General features: G+C 40.0%; 1 protein-coding gene across 2 annotated transcripts; it reads right to left on the bottom strand.

Moving 5' to 3' along the window:
• Nucleotides 1–3,101: 3,101 nt before the first annotated feature.
• Nucleotides 3,102–20,052, bottom strand: PDCD10 (programmed cell death 10). Of its 2 annotated transcripts, none has more exons than XM_074153315.1 (8): nucleotides 19,901–20,049; nucleotides 13,510–13,724; nucleotides 12,802–12,855; nucleotides 11,332–11,449; nucleotides 10,564–10,690; nucleotides 10,108–10,186; nucleotides 9,719–9,801; nucleotides 3,102–5,981 (listed from the first exon to the last, which is right to left on the bottom strand). In XM_074153315.1, exons 2-8 carry the CDS (start codon nucleotides 13,603–13,605, stop codon nucleotides 5,900–5,902), a joined length of 639 nt encoding a protein of 212 aa, XP_074009416.1. In that variant the 5' UTR covers nucleotides 13,606–13,724; nucleotides 19,901–20,049; the 3' UTR covers nucleotides 3,102–5,899. The 2 variants fall into 2 exon arrangements, with proteins under 2 accessions (XP_074009416.1, XP_074009415.1); XM_074153314.1 differs by having other exon boundaries at nucleotides 3,109–5,981; nucleotides 19,944–20,052.
• Between the last annotated feature and the right edge of the window lie 264 nt (nucleotides 20,053–20,316).

The following is a 20,316-nucleotide window of genomic DNA, read 5'->3' as shown; positions in this document are numbered from 1 at the left end:
CTGATCTCCCAGTTCCAAACCACTTAAGAAAATTGTGTTTGTCACCCATTAAGCAGATGTAGAAAACCACACAAAATTATTAATACCACATGGCTATGCAAACAGCAGTGAAAAATGGTTACTACATTTTCCTCGATAAGCAAGGCAAAATCCTTCCAATTAACATTTTAATTAGAAAATTCACTTACCATGAAAATGTCCTGCATTTTCTTAAAGGTTATAACTCAAATTCCTCCACAGCATTTTTCACTGTGGATCTATCAGAGATTAGATACCCAGCAGCAAAAACGGGAGTTTAAGTGAATTATATTTGTAGCTTATACTCGATTCTCTTTATTTTAAAACTTCAGGCACTCAGGCTTCTATTTCATCCATTGCTTGTCCTTGGAGACTAACACAGCTTTGGGGAAAAAAGCAATTACCTACTGTGAAAAGTCTAGAAGCCACAATTATGAAATAATAAAATGTTGAAGACATCTAATTTAGATATAGGGTTTTAAACTTTTTAGCTTAGTGAAATACTACAAAAGATTCTCTAAAATCATTATATCCATCAGGTACAATGATCCCTTTCACTGTGATACCAAATGCAAATTCACAAACATTTACACAGCGTATCTGAGTGTGCATTAGGAATCAGCAATTGAAAAATCCATTTTGCTTACCTTGGCACCAATAATGGAATTACATCACTAAGAAACCTGTTTCCTTCTTGAATACAGTAAGTAGAACACACTTGTCTCTAGGGTGAAAAGAGTTTAACACTCACATGGCTCAGTCTTTTGCTTCCTTTCCTCTCGGTGTTCACAAGTCTCCCAGTCCCTGACAGCACCTACAAAATCAACCCAACTTCCCTCCACGGCCTGCTTAGGGAAAAAAAAAAAAAAAAAATAAAAGGAAGCACCTACACATCCTTAATAGCAAGAAACAAATTCCAAAGGAATACCAATAGGAAAGGCTAACCAAAGTCGAAATTTCAACTGGAATTTTCTGACCAAACTAATCTTTACCCAGTGACGTATTTTCTGGAATGACTCCTAAAATTGCAAATTCTCACTTTGTGTGCTGCCAGGTAAAGTCTTACTGATCTTAACGCAGTTTGACCTGTGATAAGAAGCACTCTGAGGTGGCAGAAAAGGGGAAGAGATTAAACCCTTTCTCCTATAATTGCATACTCTGATAGAGCCCGGGTGCCGTTATCACAGCCCCAGCTTTTTGTGTGTGCACTGCAGGCACGGACAATTCTTGTACCTCAGATGTTGCCGAGCTGCACTCCTCATCCTTACAACGGGTGTTAAAAACAGTGACATCCTTGCACAGGTCTTGCACAAATAGGTGTGAATAAAACATGCAATGTATGCTGAAATAGAGAAGGGAATCCCACCTGACCACCTAGGAATCAATCCTGGTGTAGATGCCGAGCGAAGAGCTTTTCTGCCCCACGCTACACGAGTCCTTGGCATGCCTACAGACCCCAAGTGTGCACGTTCTGGTTCCTGAACTGCCGTCTCTGGGGGATGAAGGAGGACAAGGTGCAAAATAAGAAGTTATGCAGAAGACGCTTACACCACCCAGCAAAGAAACGCTATGCACAGTACCTAGTCAGAAGCATTTTGCATCATCTCAGAAATCAAGCAGTGTGTCACAAAACCATAACCAAGCTGCGAGGCAGGATGGAGGGACAGAGAAGCTAAGAAGGGACATCACCTCCACAGCAATCTCTAGATGAGCCAAACCCTCCTCCTCCACCCTGGAGACACCATCTCCAATGAATTTTGTTGCAAAACTCAAGCTTGTGTTACAAGCATGAGGACAAATTGTTCCGTCTCAGCCTCGAAGGTGCAAATTTAGCATTGCCTAACACCTCCTCTCTTTTTAGAGAGGACCAAAAACTTGGGATTGCTTATCGTTAAGCAGCAAAGCCCAAGATGGTATACAATTCATCCCAAGACTAAGTGAAGAAGAGAGGAAAAAGAACAACTGATTCTGGACAAGGTTAGCGAATTCTTCATCATAAATTAAATTTATGCAGCGTATTAAAGTTCGGTATTTGAAGGTGGTTGGTTTTTTCCTTTCAGACTTCTGAAGTGACATCTAACAAGAGGAATGAGGACAAAGAAGTTCACTTTAAAAATAGAACTTGATGTATTTATGACCAACATTATATGGTACTTTTTAACTTCTGCAACAGGAAGCCAAACACGATGACCAAGGAGCATCTTTTCAGTCCTCTTTTTTAGCACCAAGGTTACCGCTAGGAAGTGGTTCTGTGCCCGAAGGATTTGAACGCAACATCTACCCAGGAGAGTATGAGGAAAACCGAAACAGCAGAGTGAAAAACGACAAAGTGAACAAATGCAGTGAATCATTATGCAAAGGTAGAAGAATCCCCACACCTCACGAGCAGAAACTGCCTGCAAGACCTTTTTCAGCAGGCACTGGTTAGTTCTGCGGGAAGATGAGCCAGACTGAGCACGGCAAAGCAATATTCTCAAACAGAACAGCCAGTGCCTACTCCAAAGGTAAATCATAATCACTGTTCTGCCAAATCCGGTTATTAGTATTGCGCACATTAAGCTATATTTGTCTCCCTTTCATAATGGAATAATCTAAACCTTAGATTTGTGGCAACCTTGTCTAGATAAGCTTCTTTTCATTCCCCACCCAACTGAGAGAAGCAAACAGAGTCTCTTGGAAGATACAGAGGTGGGGTAACACCTGCAGAATAAACAAGGCACATCTCCCCTTGACACACAAAGATCCGAAAAGAACATTAAGAAGGAACACTTCAGTTGTAATCTAGATAAAATAATGTGAGAAGATAATGCTTAATCAAAACTGATATTACTTCGTCTTCCTGTCTGGATAAACTGAAGTTCTGACACCGGAACACTGTGAAATTTCATACTTACCACTTTATGTCAACTCAAGCTAAAGCTTATATCAAGCTGGGCACCCAGCACATCTTGCACACTTTTAAACAGGACTTTTTATCAGTATTAAAACAAGAAGGTCCTAACCAGAAATAAGTCAATCTAAGCTTTTCTTAACTTCTTTATAGGCTGAGAAAGATAAAAACAAGTGATTAAGACATTTCTTTGCTTCATTAACAAATATACAAAGTTTTATTTTGTTTATTAGAATGGTCTTCTGTATGTTAACATTATCATATCAATTATAACCCACATTCACAGCAGAAATTTTCTAATAGCATTTTGCAACACTAACTGCTGTATTAGAAATCCTCGAGAAACTTATCTTTAGCTACTCAGGTAACTTGAATAAAGTGCAAAACCACAATAAAATTCGACAGACATATGATCCAGCTCATACTCAGTGTAAAATAAAGTATGTAAGATGACTAGATATGGATTCACTGCACACAATAGAACAGTGTGACCTGAAGACATCAGTTTTCAAGTTTTCCCATTACCAGACATTGATTACAGTGAATAATTTTCCATTACTTTTAAGGGTAACAAAATGAAATCACAATAAGGTTATAAGGAAAAGAAAACATATTGGCCAGACTACCAGAAGCTTAGCCCTATTCTTGGTACCTTTTACCCAATAAAGGTTTCAGGAAGAACTGAGGAACAGGAACAGTCCATTTCTTGACAGCCTCTTTGATTTTTAACTTCAAGGAATCAATTAGCAGGACATAATGCAGCATCTTGTTTGGAACCCAAGTCATACTTCTTCTTTTTATTTTTTACTACACCTGCAGACATAAATGTATCATTCAACTAATGATTGGCAACACTAGCTACCACTCCTCTCAACACAAGAAAATAGGAAAATCTCAGAATTTTATTGGAATTAAGTCCAATTCACAAAGTATAACCCAACCTTACTGTCTCTCCTTACAGCCACTGGTGCAGTCTCCCCAGTACCACTCTTTTCAAAACAAATGAAGTATCAGAAACTCTGGGTGCCTTTCCCTTTCTTCTACCCGACTAACTAGTTTTCATTAAGCGCTTAGGTGCTACAACTTAAGCTAACATCATCCGCAAGGAAGACTACTCAACCTTTTTACGTACAGAATTCAAATATGCAAATTAAATATTACCCTAATTTAGTCAGAGGCTCCTTAGTAGCTGCTAACGTTGCTTCTCTTCTACCACTTTCCAAGAAGTGACAGTTTAGCATGCCAAGCTGTAATAAATAACAAAAAGTTTTAACTATTACTTGTATGTGCATCCCTTCGTCATGTCACTAAGCTCAATTTGCTAGTAAACACAAAACACCACTGTCAAAACAGAAAACAGCCTGAACAGCAAGCTTTAAGGACCACATCCTCTTTATATCTTTATGTAACCAAGAAATTCACAACGTACATTCCCAAGAACTCATTTTTACATAATACTCTCCTTCACATTGTTATATTTCACTACAGTCAGTGCTTTCATCAAGGAAACAACTTCCATGCACAGATACACAGCAGAACATCCAGTGCTGTTTTGGAGGGTTGCAGATACCATTTTCTCCTTTTAGATGATTTCAACAGAAAACCAAACTCAGACCCAGCTGTTGTTCTCTGGATAAGGCACTTGCCCCGGATGAGCGATACGGCACCAGGTCAGTGTGCAAGAAAAGTCTGGCTGTACCTTTTCTTCATCGTTGATACCTAAAACAAGGAATAGTTCTGTAGCAATGGTGCTCTTTCAGCCTGAAGTGCTCCTCTTGCAACAGCTTGTGCAGCTTTATAAAATGCTTCACATCCTTCCCTACACTTACTAGTTATGGCCATGTAAATATTTTGAAGACTTTCAGAAGTTTATTCTATAACAATTCTATTTCAAAATAAACTCAAGATGCACTTCAAAGGGGTATGCAAGATATTCATTAAAACTTGTGAAATATTACCTTGAAATCACAATGATAAAATTTCAATCTGTCCATCAGCAGTTCTTAACCATCTACATAGACAAGTTTTGTCAATCGAGGTTCTCGTATGATTTCAATCCCTGAAAAAAATAGTTGCCTTATTGGCATGCATAGTATAGACATCACTAGTGCTACCTGGAAGAGTTCTACCTTCTCTCCTCCTCCCTCCCAAAAGGGTACCAGTATAAAACCCAACTATCTTAATATTTTTAACTCACCCGTGGCTGCATAGTCAGCTGCATATAGTTAAAGTAATTCTCTGCTCAAAACCTCAGAGGAGTCTAGGAGTAAAAACCTGTTAACTCACCACCAACAGAAGATTAAGAAAGAAGCTGGATTTAGTTTCTACCAAAAACAAAAGCACACCTCACTTCTGGGGTTCTTTATTATTTTGCCAAAGACATTTAAATAGAATTATACTAGTATTCTGGTCTAGTATTAGATCACAGCCAAAAATCTCAGCTTTAAGGAAAAACCCTCATTTTATACTGATTTGAACTGCTAGTAGCTTGAAGCACCCAAATAATTTTTTTTTTTTTCATTTAACGAATGTTCTGCAGTTCTAGAAAGATGAGTTATGCATTGTTGTTTACATACAAAAAGACAGTCTAACAGATGTAAACTATTTATTGAATATTTGCCACCAATATTGTTAAATACATAATCTTGCAGTTTTCCGCTTTCAAGTTAAAATGTCAGAAACAGAACACCAAATATTTACATTTCTTATAAGGAATGTTACATAATGACACATTAAGGCGTAAATTCTTTTGGCTTATAATTCTGAAAAGAATGATAATAGCAAAAAGTGATGCAAAATCTTCATTGTGAGATTATGATTAAGCTACAATGTTTTACAAAAATATGGTGTAAGATGGCAATAATCCCATTCAAAATCCTGCATTAGGCCCCTCAAGAGGGGCTGATAATTTATACAGTCAAAACTTTAAAATTTACATATAAAGGTACCCTATCCACCATTGAAAAGTACAACTCTCAACATATACAGTTTTCAGGCCACAGTTTTGAAGGTCTGGAGTATCAAGTTGGTTTGATGAATTAGTCGGTTGGCACTTATGAACACGTTTATTGCCCTGTTAAAAGAGAAAGGTATTGTTTCAGACATTTTTAGAAACACTTCATTCAACAAACACAGCATTAAGGTTGGGCAACTAAACATATTGGCATCTGAGCTCTGCAAACTGGAAACATATTGATGTTTTACCATATTGTGATTTACCTGAAGCTTAGCGCTGGCAAACAGATAGACTTATTTGCATAGCTAATCCTAGAAACTCTAATTTTATCAGCAGGAACTTAAGGACTTTGGCTCTCAATCATCATTGACATCTCAATCATTTAGTTCTGGACTTTTAGCTAACTAAGAAAAAAAAAAGTGGAGCAGATGATCATTAAACGCCTCTTCAAAGCTGAACACCTCATCCCCTAGTAATTTCAGAATTTGCAACTCTCTCCTCAAGAAAGACTAAGCACGCATGCATATGGAAGTGACATACTATTTTGGTTATCCTTTTGTTAAGGAAGGGGTGTGGAATCACTGAGTTTTTCAGCTCAGTAATGACATCTGTGAGCATGACTACTCTGTTTAGTGCTGTTACTTTCTGGTAGGAGCAGGGTATCTTATTCACCATGCAGTTCAAAGAGATTTAAATTACTTCCAATTCCACACACATATGACATAAAAGCCTTACCTGGGATTTCTTGCAATATTGATAATCCCTAACACACTTGAAGCTCACACCCACAATACACAGCACAGCATTCACTTCACACAGGGCTAAACAAAGCTGGTCTCTTTCAGTATGGTTGGGGTATATGCACACCACATCCAACCCTTTCCTCATTTTTTCAGTCAAATACTTATCTAATCAACTGAGACTGTTCAGACCTGGTTCATGTGAAAAGTTTTCTACACGTCTCCTCATTAATCATAAAGCTACCGAGGTCTACATTTCTCATTTTGGTATCATGATCAAATTTAGGTCCAATTTCAGTAAGAGCAGGGAAAAAAAAAAAAAAGAATGCTTTGATAGGAGCAAGGTTGTATTCACAGCTGGTCTCAAACCTTCTCTCTCCTTTAGTAACGCACCACCCCCTGGGTGCTCTTAGTCTTTGCCAAGTTCAGCAAGACCAGGCATGGAAGTTAGTTAACTTGGATGAACAAGGAACTGCTGGACAAACTCAGGACCAAAAAGGAGGCCTATAGAGGGTGGAAGCAGGGAAAGGTAGACTGGGAAGAATACAGAGAAGCTGTCCGAGTCACCAGAAACCTGATCAGGCAAGCGAAAGCCCAGGCAGAACTAAATCTAGCCAGGGATGTGAAAAATAACAAGAAGAACTTCTATAGATATATCAGGGATAAAAATAAGACGAGGGAAGCTGTGGGTCCCCTCCGGAAGGAAACGGGAGACCTGGTCACCCAGGATGTGGATAAGGCTGAGCTACTGAATGACTTCTTTGCCTCAGTCTTCACTGGCAAGGGCCCTAACCACACTGCCCAAGTCACGGAGGGCAAGAACAGGGGCTCTGGGGATGAAGAAGCACCCACAGTACAAGAAGACGAGGTTCGAGACCTCTTAAAGAACCTGAAGGTGCATAAGTCCATGGGACCTGATGAAATCCATCCACGGGTCCTGAGAGAACTGGCGGACGAAGTTGCTAAGCCCCTCTCCATCATATTTGAGAAATCGTGGCAGTCTGGTGAAGTTCCCACTGACTGGAAAAAAGGGAACATAACTCCAATATTCAAAAAAGGAAACAAAGAAGACCCGGGAAACTACAGGCCGGTCAGTCTCACCTCTGTGCCTGGCAAGATCATGGAGCAGATCCTCCTGAAATCCTTGCTAAGGCACATGGAGAATAAAGAAGTGATTGGAAACAGCCAACATGGCTTCACCAAGGGCAAATCGTGCCTGACAAATTTGGTGGCCTTTTACGATACTGCCACAGACTTGGTAGACAAGGGCAGAGCGACTGACGTCATTTACCTGGACTTATGCAAAGCATTTGACACTGTCCCGCACGACATCCTGGTCTCAAAATTGGAAACTCATGGATTCGATGGATGGACCACTCGGTGGATAGGGAACTGGCTGGATGGCCGCATCCAAAGGGTTACAATCAATGGCTCAATGTCCAGGTGGCGGCCAGTAACGAGTGGTGTTCCGCAGGGGTCGGTACTGGGACCAGTACTGTTTAACATCTTTGTCGGTGACATGGACAGTGGGATAGAGTGCACCCTCAGCAAGTTTGCTGATGACACCAAGCTCGGTGGCGCAGTTGACACGCTGGAGGGAAGGGATGCCATCCAGAGGGACCTAGACAGGCTGGAGAGGTGGGCTCGTGCAAATTGCATGAAGTTCAACCAAGCCAAGTGCAGGGTCCTGCACCTGGGACGTGGCAACCCCAGGCACAAATACAAGTTGGGTGGAGAATGGCTGGAGAGCAGCCCCGAGGAGAAGGACTTGGGAGTGCTTATGGATGAGAAGCTCAACATGAGCAGGCAGTGTGCACTGGCAGCCCAGAGAGCCAACCGTGTCCTGGGCTGCATCAGGAGAAGTGTGGCCAGCAGGTCTCGCGAGGTGATTCTGCCCCTCTACTCTGCGCTCGTGAGACCCCTCCTGGAGTACTGTGTCCAGCTTTGGAGTCCTCAACACAGAAAGGACATGGACCTGTTGGAACGGGTCCAGCGGAGGGCCACGAGGATGATCAGAGGGATGGAGCACCTCTCCTATGAAGACAGACTGAGAGAGCTGGGGTTGTTCAGCCTGGAGAAGAGAAGGCTCCGGGGAGACCTTATAACAGCCTATCAATACCTGAAGGGAGCCTACAGAAGAGCTGAAGAGGGACTCTTTGTCAGGAAGAGTGGTGACAGGACAAGGGGCAATGGTTTTAAATTGGAAGAGAAGAGATTTAGATTAGATATAAGGAAGAAATTCTTTACAGTGAGGGTGGTGAGGCACTGGAACAGGTTGCCCAGGGAAGTTGTGGATGCCCCATCCCTGGAAGTGTTCAAGGCCAGGCTGGATGGGGCTTTAAGCAACCTGCTCTAGTGAGAGGTGTCCCTGCCCATGGCAGGGGGGTTGGAACTAGATGATCTTTAAGGTCCTTTCCAACTCTAGCCATTCTATGATTCTATGATTCTATGATTCTATGAACTGTCATCGCCTTTAAAAGAGTAGAACACTTTGGCACTATCAAAATCTAAGACAGATACACTTATCATCCAAAACAGTCACTCTAGTGAAATACACAAGAATAGCGACTTCAAAACCCAAGGTGAAGACCTGAAAAAAACCCCTCAATTTGAAGGCTAAAACATTCAAATATAAAAAGATTAATCAGTTGAGTAGTTCCAAATATTGCAAAGCACTATAAGAAGCTATAAAGAAAGGACAATAAAAGTGTAAATCAAAGAAAACACTGCACAGGTGTTTAGTGTTTGCAAGAGATATTTCAAATAGGTAGATTACTTTTTTCAATAAAGCATTCCTATTTTTTTTCCTTGTATATACACTGAAAAAAACCACAGGAGACCATGAAATTTAACTTCACATACGCAAATTCGAAGCTAATAATGCACATGGGTGTTGTATGGTGGTGCATTGAACAGACTTCCCTTTCCTCAAAGGCATTACAAAAGGAACAAAAATATTTTAAAGAACCTATGACGGTATGAGGACACTGGTAAGGAAAAAAAAATAGGCAAGTCCTGAAGAAGATAGCTGATGCCCAAAAGCTTGTCTTATTTTCCCTTGTTAGTCAACAAGACCTTTCATCACATAAAATGTTAGGAGAACAACATACTTACTTTCCATCTTTAAAATAGGTTTTCAGAGTATCACTGAAACTTTTGGAGTATTTTACAAACTCTTTCTTTTGATGCTCAAGCGCCTAAAAAACAAAACCATCAGGAGTAGAGTCTTAGTACACATATTGTTGGGAACAGTCAGGATCTTGACATTAAACAGAGAAGACTGGTTACCATTATGTAGGTATAGGAATTTTCATTATTTTTTTTAGCAGATATGCAGAGAAACCACCCTCGTCCTATAAAACTGCCAAGACCCACCATACAACAGTCCCCTTATTAAAGTATTATGTCATTGACCAGTTAAGCTCTATCCATCCTTTGATCAAAAGGATATGCTTCCTCTTATACTATTAAAAATATTGTAGAGAAAGAGTTATTGCACATACCCGCCTGTTCTGGTATTGGTATTTCTTGAAGACATTATTTACTGTGTCAAGAAGTTCCTTTATTGCACTCGCGATGTCCCTATTTGGTAATAAAAAGACAGTTTTAATATCCTTGAACTACCCTATTTAAAAGTTGGAATTTATTCCCCTTCTAGTAGTTAAATACTTCTTAAAACAGTCTCTACAGAGTAAGCGTCAGACAGGATGTAGCAAGACCAAATGCAAAGAGCTAGACCAGTGGCATGGGAATTCAAACTAGGAATCAGAAGTTAAGTTTGGTCTAGTAACATGAGGCTCTCATTAAAAATCCTCAACTCTGATCATTTATAAGTGAGGATCAGGCTCCCTTCTAATGGGAACAGTGTTTCTAGCATCTGCTACAGCATTTGAACATTCAGGTTTAAATACAAAGTTTGACCCCTCATTCTGCAGAAAAATACATAATACAGGACTTACTTGATTGTCTGAAGAAACCTCACTCTGTCATTGATCTCATCAGGAATCTTACTAAGAATTTGTTTAAGTGCTCGTGCCTTTTCATTAAGATCTTGGAATTCTGGTTCTGGTCTTTCAATCATATACTCTAACAAGAAGAACATTCAAAAATACCATTAGTTTTTCCTCAAGTCTCTAGTGACAGCTAAAAACACTACACAAAATGCAGCATGTTACATTTGAAGGTGAACAGCACAAAAATAGCCATGACCAGAAAACTGCAGTGAATACACTCTGCATCAATAGAAACACAGCGCAACAATAACCTTTGTTATTGCAAGTTGGAAAAAGAGCCCATCTTAACTAATTAGGGTAGTGTCTTCAGTGTCTCACAAATCAAATTCATTATTAAAATAACTTGAAGCCTACTGTATAGTCCCCTTCTCTGACAGCATAACTACTGCTTTTAATTTGAAGCGGAGAAAAGGAAGGTGAATATTATATCCATATATGCTTTTTTTTCCTGGTTGCTAGCATTGCAAAAGGTGAGCTCTGCACCCACATAAACATTGTTCTAAACACTCATTTTCGTCTTTCTCTTATTAGTCAAGTATGTTTTTTAGGGAGATTTAACTTCTCCCAAAGAAGTATTCAGAAAATACAAATATTCTTTTACCGTTTATTAAGAAACAAATAACCTCTTCTGAAAATAGGCATAGAGAAATGCATGTTCCTAGTTAACAGTGTAATTAAAAATACACTTATTCAACATAAGAGAGATGATATTACCTTCTACATCATCAGCTGCCATACGCAGAAGAGACTCTGTGAAGTTCACATCCACACTTTTTTTCTCCAGAATTTTCATAATGATGTCCTGTGTAAGACCTGGATTTTCTTTTTCAGCCTGTATAGTATAGAAAATTTTTATTCTTAAATATGCAAGACCTGAATACTGCAAGTACAAAAGCAGATTTTCATGTAACTTGCTTCATAAACTGCAGGACTTTGTTAGAAACTTTGAAAGTCTAATGGCTTTAAACTAGATTACATTGAAAACAATTCTTCCGCTACAACATCCATTTTTCCTGGGTTACATCAGTGGTTTTGTATAAACAACTTTTCCAATAAGCCTTTCCACTCATTTCAATTTGAGAAAGTTTTTCATTAAATTCTATATTCTGTTATATTTCCATAAACACTAAGCTTTGAGACAAAGCTATTGCATGCATTAGGATTTAATTCACTCCAACACAGGTGCTACTCCCCCATCTTCCGCATGACGTTTTGTAAATATGCCTGTTATGAATCACATCATATGCTCAAACAGCATCTTAGAATCGCTTTTTCGGAAAAAAAAAAAAACAACAAACAACTTAGCAAAGCTAAGCTGGACTCACATTGGAGGTATTCACACTGCCTGTGCAGATATCAAAGAATTATGCTGTGTTGAATAAGAGTGAGAGTGTATTTTTTTTAGCTAGCACTACCTTTTCCATCAGTATCTCAGTTTTTACATTATTTGCATTCAGTTTCACTCCTTACCACCAGTCGTAAAAACATTTAGCTTTTATGAGACTTAAGACCGCCTAGGTACGCTCAGGTTTAAGTGTAGAAACAGGGAAGTATTACATAGTTGCATAGCTCACATGTTAAGACACGTCATGTCCACGATTATTTTTGTTTTAAAAATTTCAAAAGATCAGCACTTCAATAAAGCAGTATAAAGAAATATCTGTATTTTCATTCTTTAGGAATATAAAAGTTAGAAGAACCTTTTTTCCATTTACTGATGGATGCAAATATAAGCACTGAATTATCCTCATCCACAAAATAATCCCATTACCATTTACTTTGAAAGCCATTTTCAATGTCTACTACATGCCTGTTTCTCATGAGCACCTATTCTACATATTCTTGTCATACTTAGACTAAGTTTATTACCTTCTTACCTTCAGTGACCAGTTCCTCATTTAAAACTTTTGTACTACATGGACGAGACAAGATTCTGTTTGTTTAAAATTGCTCACTGTGCTTGTAACATTCAGATTTCTAAGCATAAAATTTGCAGACATCTCAAACTTACAGTCCATGTAATTGTCCATTTTGTGTCCACCTTATTTTTATTTTTAGACTACTGGATCAAGGATGTAGCCTTCAAACACGAAGACACAAGGAAACAAGACAGCTGACTTTTTAGGTTCATCATATATGGTTTACCTTTTAAACAATCATTCTTCAGTATAAGTTACTTCTCACCTTAATAAAAGCTGCTCTCAGTGTCTGAGCTGCAGATAGGTTTACTCTTTCTAGCTGCAATAAAAGTTTAGAATTATTAGCATTTCTAATGTTCTCAGAACAAAACAAGCCAAGTACTCATGCCTTGCCTTATACAGCATAGTGAAAAAGGGAACTGACAGAAGCATTCAAAATACTGATCTCATTTGAGGGAGAAACGCTATGAAGTTTGATCCCAAAGGAAATACTTCCCCCCCAAATAAAAACATTTAAATCAAACGTGTCACTGGATGGATTTTGCATTTATCCAGCCTACAGAAGTCTGACAAACTTTTGAGAACATCTTGAGAACATCTCTGATACTTGGAGAAAAACAAATATCCTATTAAATTATGGTCGTTAGAAGTCAAATTAGAATGTATCGAGCTGTTCACAGGTACACGTTCAACTGTATGTAACTTCCTGCCATAGAACGCAGGACCTACAGGTTTGTGAAAATCCTCTGTGAAAGGTAAGAAAAAAGATCAGGCAATTCAAAGGTAAGAAAAAAGAACTAGCAACCTTTGATAAGCATGAAATTGTATTCGTGGGAAGAAAGGCAAAACAATGTATAGAAAGATGATGGTGTTAGACACAAAGCTTTCCCCATCAAGATGAGCAACTTGTCACTGTGATTGTATTTCCCAAAGTAAAGGGGATTATTACATTCTAAAGCAAAATGTAGCTTACCTCATTAAAAACGGGGTACATGACAGCATAGAGAGGCATGGAAACCATAGAAGTGGTCTCTGCTTCATTCTTCATCTCTTCCATTGTCATCCTCATTCAAAGACCCACTTCTCAAGGAAAACACTATAGAAGCAAAAAACTCCTCATTCACTGAAACGTTTCTTCTTTTTCCTCGTTGTGCAAGAATACTTGAAGCGCTTGGAAAATACAGCGTCCTTAGGTTGTGCGAGAAAAAAACCAAAAAAACAAACAATTATGAATGCTCATGATTGAGAGGTTCTAAAAATGAAAAGGCACAGAATAACATTAGTTTGTTACTGCCTAGAAACCAGGCATTACTTATGACATGAGTTGAGTAAATATGGAATGACTACTTCATGTAACTTTAAAACCCTAATTGAAATCTATTAAGTGAACAGATATTTTAAAAGAGTAAGGTACTACCAAAAGTAGTTTTACTTTAAGTTCTTATGAAATTAATTTTCCTGAAAGAAGTTATTTTATTTGATATGTATTACAAGAATCTTGCCACCACTCCTAAAGCAGATGCTTAAGATTCCTGACCACTCACATATATAAAAAGCTTGCAAAGCATTACATGCTGTAAACCCCAAACCAATATGGATGCACTATGACAATTAACATTAAGACTACCTATAAATATTCCATATTTTTGCACATACATCAAATTGTGCTTCTGCTGGAGATCAGTGCCTGCTTCCTACCCATTTGAATTCCAAATACGACATCTCTGGTTTTATATAAGCAGAAATCTTAAGTCATGTTTTGACTCCGGGTGTGTCAACAGCAACGTTAACTCAATGGAAAATTATTGTTCCAGTGACTGAACCTAAGTTTTGAAAGTTCTCCACCCAGTCCAGCTCATCATCTCCAACATGGAGTGATCAGTCCTCAGACGTTGAAATGATGTGGAAAAGAAAAAAGGTCACCCTACGGTTCATAAGAAGTCTTTGTTACAGCCTGCTGTACTTTCTGTTCGTAAGATTCTTTTAAAATATTTTACATAACATTATAGAGTTTAAAGATATAAAGTCCAAGTTAAGAAAAGATACACAGAAATGATTAACAGTTTTAATTTTTACATTTCCTTGGAGTATTTAATGCATTAGAGGTTTTTTCCCTCCTAAATAGCTTCAGACCTCAGGCATTTGTATGTTTGCATACTGCTTTTACTGATATTTTAGTAAAATAAAGTGAAAAAAGCGACATTTTTAAGAAACAGCAGAAGCAACTACAGTAATCAATATCATTATCCCAATAGTTTGAACAGGTTAAAAATGACAAGATATTTTTTCAAGTCAAATTCTTCATTATGCTCTGCACTGGCTAAAAAACTTCAGGCTGTTTAAATAGAAGAAGAGCTATTATTTTTTTGCCCAAGGCAGGTATATAGTAGTTTAACTATCATTATATAGCTGAAATTTGTTATTGATTACAGTAAGCACAGAGGAAAAACTTGGATGACTACAAATATCATGCATGCCTCAGCTGAGCATGTGATTAGGCAGGATGAATATACCCAAAAGTGAGAAAACAAGCGAAGAACTGGTCACACTATGGAAACAGCCAACAGTTAAAACATGATTTGAAGAAAAATTAAACATGACTATAGTAACAAGTAACAGCTCTTTATACAAGTCTTCTCACATGGACAACTTATTGCAAAATCTCATCTTTTTTTTTTTTCCCCCTCTTTTTTTCAAGCCTTCAACATTACATACATGAGCAGATTCCTATAGCCACAGAACAGGATTACTGAGACTTAAAGAAGGGGTCTGTGTAGATGAGGTATCTATCTCTACATGGATCGAATTGAGAAAATCAGGACTCTCACATTTTTATCACCTACCCATAGATATTTTATAGCTGTCAGGAACGTAGAAGAATACAAATGAATATTCATCATTCCACAAAAAGTTGAATATCTTTAAAGAACTTGGTTCACAGTTACATAAATTCATGCAAAGTCTACTCACGTGGGGGGGAGGGAACTTGCCTGAACAAGTTTTCACTCACAACTGCAAGTACAAGCTGTCCCATTTATTATACATGCGTATTCCCTGCACTAACGACTCTGGAATGAAAGGGGCAGAGTGGATGGAGAGTGGTTTGTTTTACTGTGTAATTCTGTGCTTCTGGAAGTTCAGCAAATCCATACACTCATGCAAGACCCTACACTAACAAGCACCACTGAAGACAGCATTCACAGATTAATTTACTTCAACTTTTTACCTAGATTATAGTATTCTCAACAGAATAAGTTTTTAAAACAGCTAAATCAGGTCACTGAACATTGTTCTAGTCCACCCAAAAGATTTTTTGATCATAGGAAGAAGGGCAAAAAAAGGACAAAATAATCATTAGATACAATTACTTTGTTTTTATGGGTTAGCAGTATCCACAAAGAAAAGGAAATACTAACTGAAATGATGAATTTTTATGGTGGTGAAAACCTATTACACTGTGGACTACCATGAAGAACTCATTTTCTCCTGAAGAGCCATAAGCTATTGTTACTAATCCACAGTATGTTAAAACCCTCCATATAAAAACAATTATATGCCATCTATTACCTCTTTACCAGACACTGACACTCTTCAAACAAAATAGAAATGCAAGGTTTTGTATTAACACAAAGGATACAAGTGTTGTGATGGAAGGCAAGAGGTAGATTTAAATATACATGCACACAAGAAATACTTAAGAACATCAAATACTTTTGTTGCCAACATACAAAAAGAAACATATTCAATATATCACACTGGTTGTTCATTATTCCAGAAATCTTCCCATTTTGCAGAAGACACACTAGGTAGCATCATGCTGTCGAACAAGTATCCCACTGCTAACATTGCCACACCATTTGTCTTTGCAGCTAGCGACCAACTTCTTCACATCCTTCAGATGTAACTTCACCACAACCCCAAAAGAATCTTTTATTTGATATGAGTTTAAAAAAAAAACATGGAATAGATTCCACGAGAGGGTGATTTATTAGAACAGAACAATATAGTCGTGTGGTTCAGGAAATCCTGGCAAATTGCTGTTAAGATGCAAAAAAAGGTGTTACTTAGCTGGCAAACTCGTTAATTGGTCTGAGGGGGAAGACGAGGAAAAGATAGTAGGATATGCTGTCTGGAACAGACAGACTGAAAAATACTAATTTATGTGCAAGCCTGATCTTTTTTCTTACAGTGATCCCCCAGATTTAAATCTATATATGTGTAATTAGAAGTCATGCATCATTCTGTATCATCAGATGGAAACAACCACGAGATAGAATGTACAGAACGATATAGAGAATTTAAAGAGAATCTAAAGCTGAAAACTACACTCAGATACCATCTAATACAATCCTGCTGCTCAGTCTTAAACCATCAAACACATAAAGCTGTATTCCAAGAGATGTACTAACATGCAGTATATACCTTCAATGCCAGTGCAAATTTTAAATTCTAACCTTTAAGTTCTAGTGCTAAAATATTATCCCAGCTATTCAGCAAACACTGAGAGAACTGGTACATTTTAGATGAGGAACAAGTTTGGAAGGATTCTTCAATAGACCCATTCCCTCATATTCATCCAATGACATTTTGAATCACTCAACTGAACTTTTATCAGAAAATATTACATTAAGATAAACTTCCTGTAAGCCAAAAAGGGTAAATAGCAAAAAACCCCATACTTCCCAAAACCTACAACTACTGTTATCAGCATCTAAGGTGATAATTTGCTTTCTCTAATCTGTGTCATTTACTGACAGACTTTTGGTAATGCACTAAAACCAAGCAGAACTGCAGAGCTACTTAATAATAATAGAACTATCACAGAGTGCCATAATCTTCCCCAAAGCCCCACCTGCTCATTGGCCAGGGTGAAAACAAACAAGGATTCCATGAAGAAAGGTGTTTGTTTAACACTAGCTTTTGAACCAGTATTTAAGGAGGAGAGAGCAGAGTCTCATGATTACAGCTTTTAAAGAGTTTTAAAACAACAGATACATTAGGTATCAAATGGCAGGATTTTAATCTTCAGTTATCAGTAGCTCTAGCTATGCACTGATGTTGTCTCTGTTCTCTTCTGCAGGCTCCATCTACCTTAAATCTGGAAAACTTTAAGCACCTAGGCATTGATACTCTTTTTTTTTTTTTTAAAGTACTAAAGAGGAACAAGGCTTGAGGTAGTGATTATTCCAGGGATAGGCTTCTAGCAAAAATTACAGCTCTATTCCTGCTAGAAAAGGCTATCCTTACTGCCAAGAAGTTCTGCTCCACTTTTTGCACTGAGGATTCAAGAGGAGGTTTTACCTTTAACCTGATCTGAGCCCCCGAGTTACCAGAAAAACTAATTTAAATTCAGGAAGAAAGAGAGGGGGAAGGAAAACAGCACCATGAATTCCATCCTGAATTCAGAGACAAAAAGGAGCCAAGTTTTTTGCAAGGCCAATGTGCATGGAGGAGGGAATTTAGGTAATTTACTAATTACAGTTGCAAATTTTACAGAAGGAAAAAAATTGCAGAGTATGCTCTTTTAACTATATGCATACCCCACGCATAGCTTGGTAACTAAATTTCCCTTATTAATGGTCACTTAAAAGAAATAAAAAAAAAAAAAAGCCCATACTCATTTTTCCTGTCAGATGTTAACTTACCTGCCAGCACTGTATTTCAGTTATAGATTATAATTATTTCCCAATGTATAACTTAGACTATATTGTACAAAGCCTGAAGGCTTTGTGCTTCAGATACAGCACTACTTTGCTTCTTTTTCAAACTGAGGTGACTTCCTGACAGTATGGTTGAATTAACTGGAATCGGCATACAGATCAAGTGCTACAACAACTATCTCTGCATTTTAAAATCAGCAAAGATAACAAGAAACTTATAACAGGTACTCTACCGCACTGGTTCCATATTCTATTAACTCTTATACCCAGCAGTTTCACTGAAAAGTTAATAAAGAGAATGTCACCAGAAAATAGCACTGAAGTTTCAAAAGTATCTTTAAATGCCTCTCGCTAGAGTAGAGATAAGCACTTTTCAAACATCTTTACACAGATATAACAGCGACTTACAGTTGAGTTCACTCTGACAAAGCATAACTGCTTATGCATTTTATTATTTTAAGATCAATTTGTATGACTAATTGAGATATCACACCAACTTGCAATAAACCCAAGATGCCTATTTTTAGAACTGTAGGAACTTAAAATCCAAGCCGACTCTCAACTCAGGCTTACAATTGGTTCATACTCTTTTGCAATGCTTAACTTCAAAATGGAAGTGATTTAGTCTGTCCTAATACACCCAGCTTCTGTGCCTGCCTACCACGTAAGACACTAGAGCCTCCTGGACTGTGCCCCGGTTTCACCAGTTAGCAACATTAAGATTATTATGCAGTATAGCTGAAGCAGTTCATGGTTCTTGACATACATACTCACAACAAAATAACCCTGTTTCTTTTTTTTCCTCTTTGGGAGTGTGAAAGCAAGGCTATTACTCTATCAAACGCTAAGAGGCAAGATACAGTTTCAAAATACACTCCAACAAGTAAACAAATACCAGAGGGCAATTAGTTCCTCTGATAAGAGGAACAGCACAAACCTGGCCCAAGGTTTCAGCCATCTACCTGTGCCCCGGTGTGTGCAAGCTACAGGAAGGGAACCAACCCAACGCACCAGCTAAGCCAGCAGTTTAATGGGACACCTGAGCGCTGCAGCTCTTCCCAGACTCTCCGGTGACTCGGAAGAGCACAGCCCGGGCTATCTGCCGTCCCTGCCCGGCAGGGAGCGGAGGTTTGCGGGAAGGAGCCCTGTCCTCTCCCCCACCTGAGGCCACACCGACCGCGCCGCTGCCGCTCACCGCGGCCACCTGACAGCGCTCCGCTCCCACGGCTAGACGAGCTAAAAATAATAACACATCCGGGCCTACGCTCCCCAGGCCCGGCCGGCCCCCCCCCGGGGCTCGGCCCAGGCCGAGGGGGCCTCAGGCTGGGCAGCTCCCCCTCACCCCCATAGGGGAAGGCCCCAGGGTACAGAGGGCAGCGGGAAGGACGGGGAGAAAGGCAGGCCTCCGCCTCGGGGCGGGAGGAAGAGGGGCCAGACCGTCTCCCCGTCAGAGACGGGACGGGACACCCTCCACCTTCCCCACACGGCGAGGCCCCAAGGCCGCGCTCACCTGCGGCCGCCGCTCCTCCGCCCGCCCCGTCCTCCCCCCGCCAGGCCCCGATGCTGGGAAGAGTTTTACGCTCCTAGCGCGGCGCAGCCCCAAAGGGCGAGTCAGGCCCTGCGCAAACACACTAGCGGACACCACCCTCCCCCCCACCCCGCTCCAGCCACCCCAAACACCCTCACTCCTCCGCGGGCACACACCGGGAAGGGAAGGGCGGCGGCGGGGCACGGTGCAGCACCTCACCTTCCCCCCCCGACCCACGGAGCTCTCGAGTGGGCTTCGCCGCCCCGCCGGAAGCGCCCGCGAGGAGGAAGCGTCTGCCGCGGTTACCACACACCAGGCGTTGTCCGGAACTAACCGGCAGCCGCGCAGGCCCCTGGGGTTTGTAGTCCTCCAGCCGCGACTACGAACCCCACAATGCTACGCGGCGCCGGGGCGGAGACAGGCGCGGGGAGTGCCCAATGGGAGCGCGGGGCCGGCGGGGGAGGGCGGGGACCCGGCGGGGCGGGGCGGGGCGGTGAGACTACCCCGGCGTTGGCGGCGCTGGGCGCACACCCGCGGCGGAGCGCGGAGCGGTTGGTGGGCGGTGGTAGCGGTGGCAGCGGTGGCAGCAGCA

The sequence above is a fragment of the Numenius arquata genome, chromosome 9, assembly GCF_964106895.1.
Source record: "Numenius arquata chromosome 9, bNumArq3.hap1.1, whole genome shotgun sequence".
In the NCBI taxonomy this organism is placed as follows: Eukaryota; Metazoa; Chordata; class Aves; order Charadriiformes; family Scolopacidae; genus Numenius; species Numenius arquata.
The sequence above is the reverse complement of the archived record's forward strand: the minus strand, read 5'-3'. Positions and strand labels throughout refer to the sequence as shown.

Bases quoted from the DNA above. Each gene is read 5' to 3' on its own strand.
- PDCD10 (XM_074153314.1), bottom strand. From the start codon at position 13,605: ATGAGGATGACAATGGAAGAGATGAAGAATGAAGCAGAGACCACTTCT. The intron at 12,856-13,509 runs GTAAGCTACATT...CTTTTATTGCAG, and splicing joins TGTACCCCGTTTTTAATGAG to CTAGAAAGAGTAAACCTATC. The intron at 5,982-9,718 runs GTAAGTATGTTG...CTCTTTTAACAG, and splicing joins ACCTATTTTAAAGATGGAAA to GGCAATAAACGTGTTCATAA.